At 40.0% G+C, this 12,387-nt stretch overlaps 1 protein-coding gene across 1 annotated transcript in view; it reads left to right on the top strand.

Annotated features, from left to right (window-relative positions):
- Positions 1 to 12,387, top strand: part of MTHFD1L (methylenetetrahydrofolate dehydrogenase (NADP+ dependent) 1 like) — a gene marked incomplete at both ends in the record, with an annotated part of 149,956 nt that overhangs the window by 79,443 nt on the left and 58,126 nt on the right. The window contains 2 exons of the mRNA XM_081998394.1: positions 10,327 to 10,466; positions 11,639 to 11,680. Coding sequence (XP_081854520.1) covers positions 10,327 to 10,466; positions 11,639 to 11,680 — 182 coding nt within the window. The remainder of the gene's footprint in view (positions 1 to 10,326; positions 10,467 to 11,638; positions 11,681 to 12,387) is intronic.

Below are 12,387 nucleotides of genomic sequence, written 5' to 3'. Positions count from 1 at the left end.
CCAAAATGTTTTCTTCTCATCCTGTGCTACCCTTTCTACCAGCCCAATTGAAATAATGTCATGGTTTGGACAAAAGGGTGAGGTTTGTCTTTAGATGTTGTTGGAAGAAAAATGCACATGCAGTGGGTTCCTAAGATTTTTATTTGTAGGTATATTGTTTTAACTCATGAATTTTATGAAGTACTCTATGATAAGACAATACAAAAGAAAAAATACTGTGATTTCTCAGAAAATATGCTGACCTCAAAGTGTTGGGTTTTTTTAATTTTCAAACAATAGACCATATGTGTTTTCTATGCTGGGAATTTCTAAAAAAATTTTAATAGATAAATAGTTATTTCTCTTTGAAAACAGAAATTAGGTTTGCTTACATATCTGATCTTATGATCTGGTGGGATTAGCTTTAAAGAAAAATACCAAGAATTCATGACTAGGGATACAAATATGTTTCTAAACCATCTCTAAGCATGTTAATTAGATTGCAAATAATAGTAGGTTATGTATGGCCAGTATGGTTTGTTAATGGGAAGAGTATTGCTTTGGCAAATAGCCAAAGTGCTTTTGAAGGTCAGATGTTGACAGTATTTGAAAGTGTTCAGAGGCTGTTCCCTGATGATATAAAATAATACATTAAAAGGAAAGATTAATATCCTAAATGGTATATCAAGGTCAGTTTGCTGCTCTGACCTTGTCTTTTTATTTTTGCAGTTTTCTATAACTGCTGTGTAATTAAATTGATTTGACTGAGAAAACAGATTAGATTCAAATACAGTAAGAGAAAATATGGGCTGCAACTATTTTTAAATTTTGGGTGGCCTATCTGTCTTTTATATGGTGGGTCTTTTTGTTGGTCCCTTTATCCTTGATTTGCTATGCTGACAGCTTTATTGAAGCTGACAAACTCTTCAGCTTTGCTTCCTGCAGTAATAAGGCACATGCTTGTAATGTATCTTCAACTTAGCCCCAACTGCAAGCTCTGAGCGGGAATGAAGCTTCAGGGACAGAGCAGTTGCTTTACATGCATGAGGACGCTGCATCTATTTGCTGCTTTCATCTACTGCATCTCATAATAGAGCTCCCAGGAGGCTGACAAACAGCTTCATAAATCAAGGGTTGCAAGTTCAGCTTTTCCTGCAGCCAATTAGGAGTTCAGTGTACGGTTCGGGGTCCTTCATGGCATGAGGAGTGAAAAATGCAAAAAGATGCGGGGGAGGCCAAGGACGAGAGAGTAGTTGAGATGACAAGATGATGGGCGATTATGAAGAGGAACTGGGGAAAAAATTAATAATGTATAATATTTAGTAAAAGAGGATCCACTAATAATGTACAAATATTACAAAAATGGTAATAGGTAGTATGCAATGGCAGTTCTGTTGCCTTGATTACATGAATTGTGGTTAATTGGAGAAATTCACAATGGGCATTGAAGGATTGGCTTAGCCATGAGCAATTGCAAGGATTTGGCTTGTAAAGTAGCAGAATTATGGTTTGGTGATTTTGGGTTTGGTTGTGTTCTTAATTGGGAAATCCATGTAGGAGAATCCTTCTCCATGTGGGATTTGTTTGTGTGTGACCTTAGTACCTTCACTCGTCAGTTTGTAATTCTTTCTATAGGATAGATTACACATATGCACACACATATGGTTCAACAGACACAGTTATTTTCCACTGCAATTTTAACCAGCTGAGTCCTTTTTCCTCATCCAAAAATTATGAGGAAAACAGTAAATACATATTAATAAGTTTGACACAAGCCATCAATCTTACACTTTTGAGTAGAGGTTCAAATACTGGCTTTGTAGAGTTTATTTAAAAAGCATAGGTGATTACAACCAAGCTAATGCTTATGTGCAAAGGGTATTGGAGGACTTCTCTGAAAAGCTTCCATGATTTCCAGAGTTGCTCCTGCTGTATTTCTCCATGCATGTGGCTATTACATAAAGTCGGTGCAGCACTGTGGGCTTTACAGTCCTGCTTCTTTTACCCTCATCTGCACTTCTGTGGAATATGCTGCATGTTCTCACCACTAGGAATTCTCTCCTGTCTCCTAAAGTACTACTAACAGAATCAGGCGTGCTCTCTCTCTGTGCAAAGTCATTCTGTGTATTGATATCTTAAATTCTGTATGTGTTTGAAACATATATCGCACTCTTTGTAGAATTTCTGCCAGCATAGAGGTCTCCAGCAAACCTCTCGGGATGGTCTTGTAGAGTAATTTGCAGCCTTTCCATCAGATGTTTCACTGGGCTATTTTTTCATCAAGACAAACTGCTAGTGCAGTGGAATACTCTTCTTCCTGGGGATACATAACAGGAGATCCCCCTTTCCATGAATTTCTAAAACATGGCTTAGTAATTTTGACAAGAATAGCAGTGTTGATGTCCCTTCCCAGGCCAATCATGAAGGGAAAGTATTCTGTCTCCTAGCAAAGACTAAGTGGAATGAAACAAAACCAGAACCTGTTCTTCCTCTTAGGAGGAGGATTAACTGCATGCGTACACTGAAAAGACAGTGCCTAAATCATGGGTGAAGTGGTTATCACAATAACCAGGCACTCCCCAGGATTTTATAAGGGCAGACTGGGGAATACTTCTCAAAATGTGTACCTCAGTAGAGAAGAGTCGGTGGGGAGTTTTAAGAAGGCAGCAGCCCAAGGCAAATAGCTGCATGCATTATGGGGTAGGCTTACACTGCAGTGATTGATGACTCCATGCCTGGCATGCCTCAGGTGATTGCACCAAGTGACAGGAGCATTGCTCACCCCGATTTAGCGGTGGCTCTCTGTTGTGGGGCATCCACCTTAGCCTCAGCCTCAGCCGGCACCACTCTCCCACCATCGGTGCACAGGGGCTTTTGTTTTGTGGTGAGAACAAGGAGGAGCACGTGTGGTGATTTAGTGGCCTCGCCGCCTCTCGCAGCCATGCTTGTCTGAAGGCACACGGAAGTGTGTGAACACCCGCAGCCCAGCATGTGGTGGTGGTTGGTTAAATGGGTTTTCTGTCTGAGTTGCGGTAGTCTCTGAGGGTACCTTACATGGCTGCAAAAAATTATGTATTTGTTGTTCGCTACCTGTATCATCACTCATTGCCTGATAGTATTTCTGCTGCTCTTCAGAAAGTACGTCATCTTCTAGAGGGTATGCTGAAGTGGTGTTCTGTGTCAAGAATAAGATCCTTTATGTCCTCTCTTTCCCTTTTCATGAGTCAGTGCAATATTGGTGCTAAGGCAGGTGTTACTTCATGGCTATTTGATGAAATGGGTAGAACTTTTCCAGGGAAGAGATCTTCAGGGTCTCTGCCTGTCTCTTGAAGTCAGTGTTTTCCAGATGCTTGTAACATGACTTCTCAAAGCATGTTCAAAGTCCACTTTCCATAGCATTTCCAAGGGGAGTAGGAGGAGCTAAAACCTGAGAGCTCAACAGAGAGCAACTTCAGTTTGATGGAAGGTATATTTGTGGCAAGAGCTTCAGCCAACTGGATCTTTTAAAAATGAAAATAAATGAAAGCCTGGTAGTGAGAAACCCAGAGAGAAGCATGGTTTAGGTGTGATGAAATTTATTTTAAGCACTTTAGCATATACTATGGGTACTGTAAGTTAATATACTCCTTGCAGTTGGGCACTGTAGAAGAATGGTCATAAATGAAGATCCGTCAGTGCTGCTGTTAATTATCCCTTCTACACAACTCCAAATAAAAAAGTGGTGAGGTTTTAATTTTGTAATTACCAGAAGGCTAATAATTCTTTGCCAAAGGCCATGGTGATCTCTTTAGTATGAGATAACGGAATTGACTTATTCCTGTGGTGCCATTAATTGTGCTCCATTTTAAAAACGTGGTCATCTGTCTTATGAGCAAATGTACTGTTACCTCAAAGGAAACGTGCTATGAATGGTAAAAGGATGCAACTTAAAATTCATAGTTCTTTTGTTTGAATTTTTCTGGTTAATGTTGTAACAGAAGGTGGTTAGAAAAGGGGGAACCCTGTGTGTTTGGTTAGTGTGTTCAGCTATGCATTACAATTCATGTCAGGGGCCAACACTTAGCCTATGAGTTATGGGTCTTTACAGGAGTATAGGACACAGGAGTTAAGAGGAAGTGTGTGTAAAACCCAGCAGGCTTAGCAGAGTGATTCAGAGAAACATGTAGCCCATGAAGCCACATACAGTTCACTATTTCTATTAGAATGAATTGTTTGTGGTTTGTAAGACGTCAGGTTTTTAATCTCTAGTAATAAATCTAAATAATGAGCTCATTACTAGTGAGCTGCGAGAAGGTGTCTGATTTTACATTTGAAATATCAGAGTATGGTTTGACAAGGTGGCTAGGGATGAATTAACAGTTTGCTACTGTTGAAATGTGTCTCCCTTCCTTCTCTTGCTTCTGTTTGTCTACTTCTGCTGCTTGTTTGAACATGTTCAGACACTTGTACGGTGTCACTACAGTTGATTCAAATCTAATCCAGAGGAAAAAAAAGAGTTCTAGTTGTTCTGTGTTTTTCTGTTTGTTTTCTGGTTAGCAAATTCCAGCAGTTTACCTTCCAATTAGATGAGTGCCAAAAACTGTGGAAAGTCTGGGCAGCAGGGAGGGAAGGAGGGAGCAGGGGAGAAAGGTGGAAGAATTAAGGAGGAACAAGAATTGCCCTTTCAGCAAGGCAGGGTGCTCATTTGGTTGAGCCACAGTGTAAAACCATGTCCTAAATTGGTGCTTTATAGGCAGGAATCACTGCAGTTGCACTTCTGTGTATTTTCAAGAGGCAGAGGCAAGCAGAACTGTGGAGATGTGCAGAGCGTGTTTTCTGTCCCACAGTGCAAATCCTGTCAGCTCCTGGAGTTTTCAGTTTGATTCCCTCCCTGAATTTCAAATCCAACAGATGCAGCATACATCTATAAGAAGGCCTATAAAACCCACAAAGAGGAATTGCATCCATAATTGTCAGAGAATCAAGATTTAAGAGTTATCTTAAGCTGTCTGGCTTATAGTAAATAAAATGAACTTTCTGCTAGTTTTTTGCCTGCAGTCTAGAAATAATTTGTATGAGTGATTGTGCCTATTCGTTTGTTTAACGTATGGGATGCTCTTGGAAAGTTAGCAATTGGTATTTAAAGTGAATAACTGTGAGAGGTTATGCTGTAACCTTTGGTTTCTCATTTAAAGCTGCTCTGCATTTCAATGATAAAATTAATCTCTTACGGCAGAAGAAACGTTTCTGAGCAAAAGGTTGAAATAACTTGTTATGGGGTCCCAAGGGAATCAGCAAAAGGTTGAAACAACTTGTTATGGGGTCCCAAGGGAATCAGTGCTTAGATGAAGTGTATTCCTGGGAGCCGAGCTCCCCGAGCAGCCCTGGCTGCCAGGAGGCAGCGGCAGTCGGCTGAGGCCTGAGACTCTCAGCCACTGGAGACAAAGTCGCCTTTGGAGGAAGGCAGCATGAATTGAATTAGCACTGTCATGGGGCATGATGGCCAAATACTTGAATGTAAATCTTCGTTTTCAGCTGATGTATTTTGTTTCTGTGGAAAAGTTGAAAATTTCCAGGAGATTTTTTTTTTTTTTCTCCAAAGAAATTTATATTAGAAGAGGTCCCAGGTGCTAGAGCTTGAGTATTTTAGCTTGGAGGGTACGCCAATGGTCAGAAACCTCTAGTGCCCATACCTCTGCAGAGCACATACTGCCCTGGCATCTTTCTTTAGCAACAGGTGAAAAGTACCTGTTACCTCCAGTGAGGAGGTAAAAACTTTGATAGCCGATACAATTGTCTTCATCGCATGAAAAATGTTCAGCCTTAATATATGCGTGTGTAGTTTTCTGCTGGACTTTGTGTCCAGCGGTGGTAGCGGCGAGTGCCTGTGTTGCATGCCATCTGCGAATGCATCAGAAGAAAAATGAACAGGAAAACTCCCTCTGTTAGGAGAGAGGGGAAAAAAAAAAAAGGAAGAAAAAGAAAAAAAGTATCTGTTACATTCCGAAATCAGTCATAATAATGGAAGTTCACATCAGATAAATTGCCAGAGTCAGAATGGACAAACATCTGGTTTATTCATCCCTAACTATACTAACAAAAATATGATATCCGCTTAGATAAATCACTGGTCATCCTAGTTTATCTTGGCGGTTGTGCACCTTGGTATTTTTCACTTAAACAAGAACATATCAGTACTTTACAGCTAGCATGCCTCCAGCTCCAGGTTCACAGTTCATGTGCTTCTGTGACTTTGAACTCTTCTTTTCCTGAGTTTACCAGCAGACAGCTGCATCAGAACAGACATGTTTACATGTGGGGAGTAAATGGCAGCTTGCAGCTCAGAGTTTCCATTTCCTTTTACATTGTTCAGGAATCCAGGCTCACAATTCGTGTCCTAAAGCTTCACCTCATGTAGAAGGGGCTGACTAGGGAGAAGCTACTTTCACTAGAAATTACCCTCAGTTTACATGAAGTTCAATTGTGGGTGAAATCTCTCTTTAAAAAAAATCTAAACATTACTTTCTGTAAGGCTTTTTAATCAGTATGTAAATGTGAGGCTAATGTGGAACTACTTTATGCAGCTATTGCATGATAGAAGTATTTTCAGGCAGAGAAAAATTACTTTTTTTTATTAGGTATGATGATGAAATCTGATTAGCTGCTTAAACCATGACTCTGGCTATTTAAGTTATTGCCATGCATAGGTGATAAAATATTCCCAGATATGCTTGGCAAGGCAGTAATTCCATGAAGAGGTTATGGTAATTAAAAACAAGAAACAAAACCATCAGAGTGATTTTTTCATTTGCCTGGACCCTGAAGTGGAATTAAGAGACTTCAGTGAAGAGTATCAATTGTTCTGACTTTACACTGACCAACAGATTTCTCATCATCACTATTGCCTAGTTCAACGTTTATGAGCTTTTCCTTCCCCTTTTGTACCTGATTTGGATATTTTGGGCTCTTGCTCTAAACAAAAACTATGGTTTATTGGTTATTTTGGTAGCTCAACTGAGTGAAGTAGATGTTATGTAAATGACCTTTAGAAAGACCTGTAGTAATTGGGTGTTGTGTTTTGCCCACTGCTGTTCTGAAGCAAGATTCCCTAGTTACTCTGATGTGTTAGAATGAGCCTAGCTTTTGGTCACCCTCACTTGGATCTTTTATGAGAAGAAATAATTACTTACTGGAGCATTTTGATGCAGTTTACTTCTGATATATGTGTGTATATTAATTGCTAGATTTGACCTATGGCCCACAATTAAAAGTAGTGTAATGGTAGTGCGCTGCTGGTACATGAAATTTTAATTTTTAATCTTAATGCTAATGTTCCTTATGATACTTGGGCTATAAAATTGAAGCATAAAATCAAACAGCAGAGTATTTGTAGAAGGGGGGTTTGCACTTTGGACTGTCTCACTGCATGGTCATGCAGAGAGCTATACTCACAGAAAATTACACCCGGAAAATAATCTTTTAGTACTTGTCCGGATCATTGTCCAGTCTCGTCAGCGCCAGAAGGGGATCCAGGCTGCAAAGCAGACCTAGGACTGTAAAATCCGTAATCTGGGTTGCCGTATCTTGCCGTGGGGTTGTGTGCTTGGGCCGGAAGTGCAAATAGCCGTATGTTTTCTATGAGCTTGCTGAAGGCAAATCATTCACCTCTTGATTTTCATTAGAACTGCTATGTTTGCGGGCGGGAAGTCAAAGCAAGCAGTTAACATCATGCCAGCATCATCACGTCTATTACAACGCCCTATCTGCTTGCAGGTATGAGAAAGGATAACCGAAATAAATGAACCCATGTATTACTTTAAATTTCTGTTGTTACATTTGAAGTGATTAGCTGTTTTATCTCACAGTCTCTAAATATAGACTAGCTTAAAACTTCCCATTTAAAGTCTGTATTTGTTTTTCATTGATGCTTTCATTTGAAAGCAGGAAACAATCTGAAAGTAATTGTATTAAGTGTTTCAGCACAAAGATTTTAAAATATAATAGCTTGGCACATTACTCTATCTTCCCACTATTCCTTGGAGGAAATAAAACAGAGTTCACAACTTTCATCCAGGCCGCTTTTCTACTACATCCTGTTTCCTTCCGCACACCAGAGAAAGCACCGACATTCCTCTCCCTTTCCTCCGATTCCGAGGAAGAAATCCCATTCTCCGTGGTGTAGCGCTCACTCTCGGTGAACACTTGTTAATTTTTCAAATGCCCGTGTAGGATTTGGGTTGTTTAGGCCTCCGGATCAAAGGAGAGCATTACAAAGAGTAGGAGAATATGCTCAGCTACCCAGAGAAGTGCCCTCGCACAGCTTTCCTGGGCAGTTGCCCTGGCTGCTTAGACTGCCTGAAGGGTGCCGAGCACCTCCCTGAGAGCCCTGAAGTGCTGTGTGTGCTGTGGCTGTGCTTGCTGGAAGGCTGAAATCTCTGCTTTTCTCTCACTGAAAGGTAGAATTGCAATCCCCCTTTCTCAAAGGAAAACTGACCCTTGGAAAGGCTTGGCATGAAAAGGATTAACTCCCTTGGAAACTTTGTTTGGAAATGTTAGGAGACTGCTATGTGTATACGCTGGCAATCTACATAAGAGACAAATTGTTTTCCCACCCTCTCAAGTACTTGGTAGTTTATCTGTTGTTTATATTAAAGATTGATCATGGTTATATATTCCTGACTCAGAGCTCTCATTAATCACACTGTGCCACATAATAGACTGGAGAAGAAGAATGGGGGTTGCTGGAAAGCAGACATGTGATCCCTGGCTCTGCTTTTAATACGACTTATCCTGACACAAGCTTTGTTCCTGTGAAGAATTGTGTTTGTGTAAAACCTCATTTTTGTTTGTTGCCATGTTTGGTATGTCTGTTTTTCTCAGGGCTATTCGGAAAAAGATAATATACTTATTACAACGATTTCAGAGAATGTTAATCACGACACTTGCCATGTTACTATTTCAAGAGGTCCCTGCTCCCCTCTGCATGCCCACCGCCTTGTTTGCTAGCCTTTGCTTCCTCCCCCAGCCCCAGCAGCCATTTCCTCCCTCTGAGCGGAGCCACGCAGGCAATTGTTTCAGCCTGTGCACAGTGAAGGGGGGTGGAAGAGGACTGGTGGGGTGAGGACAAATGCACAAAGGCTGGGACTTCCTAAAGAGCATCGGCTGCCAACAGAAAGCTGCTTTCTGCCACAGCAGCAGAGCTGATCTGCACCTCCTCCTCCTTGATCCTGCTGAAGGTTTCCAGCCCTGAAATGTTCAATCAGCTGTTTGTGGTCCCCTTCTAAGCATGAGAGTCAAAACTGCTGGCAAGAGGGAGAGAAAGAAGAGGGAATTTAAAGGGAAAGGAAAGGGATTGGGGTTACAGGGACACATTACTAGCCCTGCTTGGAGTCAGGTCCAGGAGCCTCTGAAGCAAGTGATTTTCCCACCCTGACTTGTCTGGATGAAAGTCCTTTCACATCTTCCAGGGGCACACATGGATCCCAACTCTTCAGTGTGCTCTGGTGGGAAGTAGTTACATCAGCAAATTTACAACCAACAGGAGATTTAATCCCTTGAATTTTTTAATTGCTGTTTGCTTGTGTTTGTCTAATAAGAATAAATTGTTTGGATTTTAAAAGAGGCAATTGAAATATTTGATAAATCAGAGCAAACTCTGAAGAGACTGACATAATTTAATACACATTATCTTCTCTTTTATTTGTGGCTCTGCTAAAAATACTTTGCCAGGCATATACTAATTCCGCACAGATTTTTTTCCTGAGTCACATTACATTAATGTCTGACTTCTTTGGTGCAAAGTCCCATTATAGAATTCACTGTTTAAGAGTATCTTCAACACTGAGACATGACTGCAAATGCTGTTTTGTGTTTACAATTAAACATCTGTTCCACAAAGGCAAGAGATGATCAGAAGTTCTGCAAACCTAGGAGAATTTAGGTCCATTAACTATGATGAAAGCACATCTCCAGTGAAATCAAGGGAGGAATAATGCAAGGAAGTCTTAGATCTGTAAGAATTTTAAACATTTTAAATATAATTACACAGAAATAGCTATTTTAGAGGACTAGATGTTTTTTAAAAGACTTTGATTCCAACTAGTTTGGATTGCTTGGGGTTTTTTCCCCATGTGACTACTTTTGGTGACATATTGTACATATCAAGAATAAGAGAATTTATTTCTGAGTTGGGAATAGTTTTTTAATCAGACTCAGTAATGTAAATAGACCTCTATTTGAAAGTTCATTCGAATCTGAGTACTGGTGTATATTTAAGTGCACTGTATGCTAAAGTAGAAATATCCCCCAGTGTTTAACTGAAAGCATGTTTTATGTGTGGTTTTGTTTTGTTTTTTTAATGTTTAACAGTAACTGAAGCTGGCTTTGGTGCTGACATTGGGATGGAGAAATTCTTCAACATCAAATGTAGAGCCTCTGGCTTGGTTCCCAGTGTGGTTGTACTTGTTGCTACAGTGAGGGCTTTGAAGATGCATGGAGGTGGGCCAAATGTAAGTTTTTGCACCTTTCTTGGAAAATAAAGTTGCTGCTAATATTTGAAGTAGAGTAAAATGTCTTGGTTTAAAACATATTGGGGGTAGCTTATAGGGCAGTATTTAGATATCCCTCCCAAGGTACCTCATTATATAGATGTTTCCTCCAAAGGTAATGCAGGAATGGAAAGGCGCAAATGAAAGAAGAGGGATGAAAGATTTTTGAAGAAATACTAAATCTTGCTGAGGAAGGGAAGTTTGTTTGCATGAAAAAAAAAAGCTATAGTGTGTATATATATTCTTTTCCCTGCCTTTGGAAATAGCATTTGTAAGTGCACTGAAGTAGTCACAGGCTGGGAAAGTTGGCAGCTGAGGAGGAATGCGAGGAGTTTGGGTTGCAGTATGTGAGTGGAAGCAGGGAACATTATTAGTGAAGGATTTGAGATTTCTTTCGCTGCAGTAATGGGAACCCCTTCTGTCCCTTTAATCTGCTCAGGTTAATTCCCTCAGGGATGCTAAGGTAACTGATAAAATTGTGCAGGTGTTTTCCCAGTGTACCAAAAGTCACCAGTGCATATTTTTTTGCTATTTAAGCCATGAAGAGACTTGCACAGATTACTGATTGTAGAAGTACTTCTCAGTCATACAATCAGATTGGACTCTGCTAGCCAAGCAGAGAGAAATTTAACTCCTAGAAACATTTTCATATGCCCAGCAGCATGCAAGTGAGTGATGCTGCCAGGGAAACAGTCTCACTCGGTGAAAATACCAGAGCTGTTTCCACAAAATTTTGGATGCATGGTCTCCCTTACAGCTAATCGTCTCTTAGAGAGAGAGTTAAAGAGTTCTTTTTCAGTCTTTTAGGTTGACATAATTATATAACTTTCTATCTTTTTAGTCCACTTCTAATGCAAGTTTTCTGTATTTTTAATAATACTCCTCCGTGCATATCAAGGCAGGTATATTGTCCTGTGTGTTATCATTCAATCTAGCAAAACCAGAATTTAAATATGTCTTGGTAACTGTCTCTATTTCTGTCTGATCTGTGTCTTTAGAAGCATAAAGCTTTAATTTGTTTACATAATGTGTCATAGAGGATTGTAGAGTGCCAGATACTTTTTACTGGGTGGTTAAATATAAAATGGATCAAGTGTCAATCTGTGATGACTTTGATTTTTTTATTATTCCAGGTAACTGCTGGTGCCCCCTTGAAGAAAGAATATACAGAAGAGGTAAGAGGAACTATTATAAAACTTTAGAAGTTTTTGTTTCAAGGGACAAAATAATGAGGTATGTGGAGAATCAGAACTTCTCATTCCTCTGGCTGGATGGTGTGCAGCCTCAGGGTTGACAATAAGCATGCTCTAATGCTGACATTCAGTGAACCTTTAACAGGCATTGCCAACAAGTAAAGCCACTTGCTGTTATACCTCTTGTGTGTGCTATGTGTATGACTGCACAGTCGATTGTACTGAGGGACTGACTGGCTGAAAAATAACTGGGTTTTCAGCAGTTTTTCCAGGACTACTAAGTTTTCAGACTGATCAGCTCTTGATTCCAGTCCATCATACAGGCATTTATGGCAGCACAAGAGCAGAGTGATGCAGGGGTCAAAGACACTCCCTGAAATTAATGGTAGCTTAACCTGTTTGTTAAACAACAGGTTTAATCTATTTGTGCTTCATGTCTGGTGTTGGATGTCACTCTTCAAAAAAGAGTGGATTCTGCAGGTTTGTTTTCTTTGTCTCTTCACTGTAGACAAATTCTGGTCTTTTGGCTTTATCAGTCTAAGGATACGTGTATGGTTACAATTAAGACAAGGCCTACAAAGTGTCAGGTAAAAGAGTAAATAAGGAAATCCAGTAATGTGCTTTTATCCGGTATATATATGTATATATAGATTAGACTATGCATCTGTATGTCAAACCCCACCTCACTA

This window comes from Phaethon aethereus (assembly GCF_964289735.1).
Source record: "Phaethon aethereus genome assembly, chromosome: 3".
NCBI classification, from domain to species: domain Eukaryota; kingdom Metazoa; phylum Chordata; class Aves; order Phaethontiformes; family Phaethontidae; genus Phaethon; species Phaethon aethereus.
Note: the sequence above shows the minus strand (reverse complement) of the source record. Positions and strands in the feature narration are given on the sequence as shown.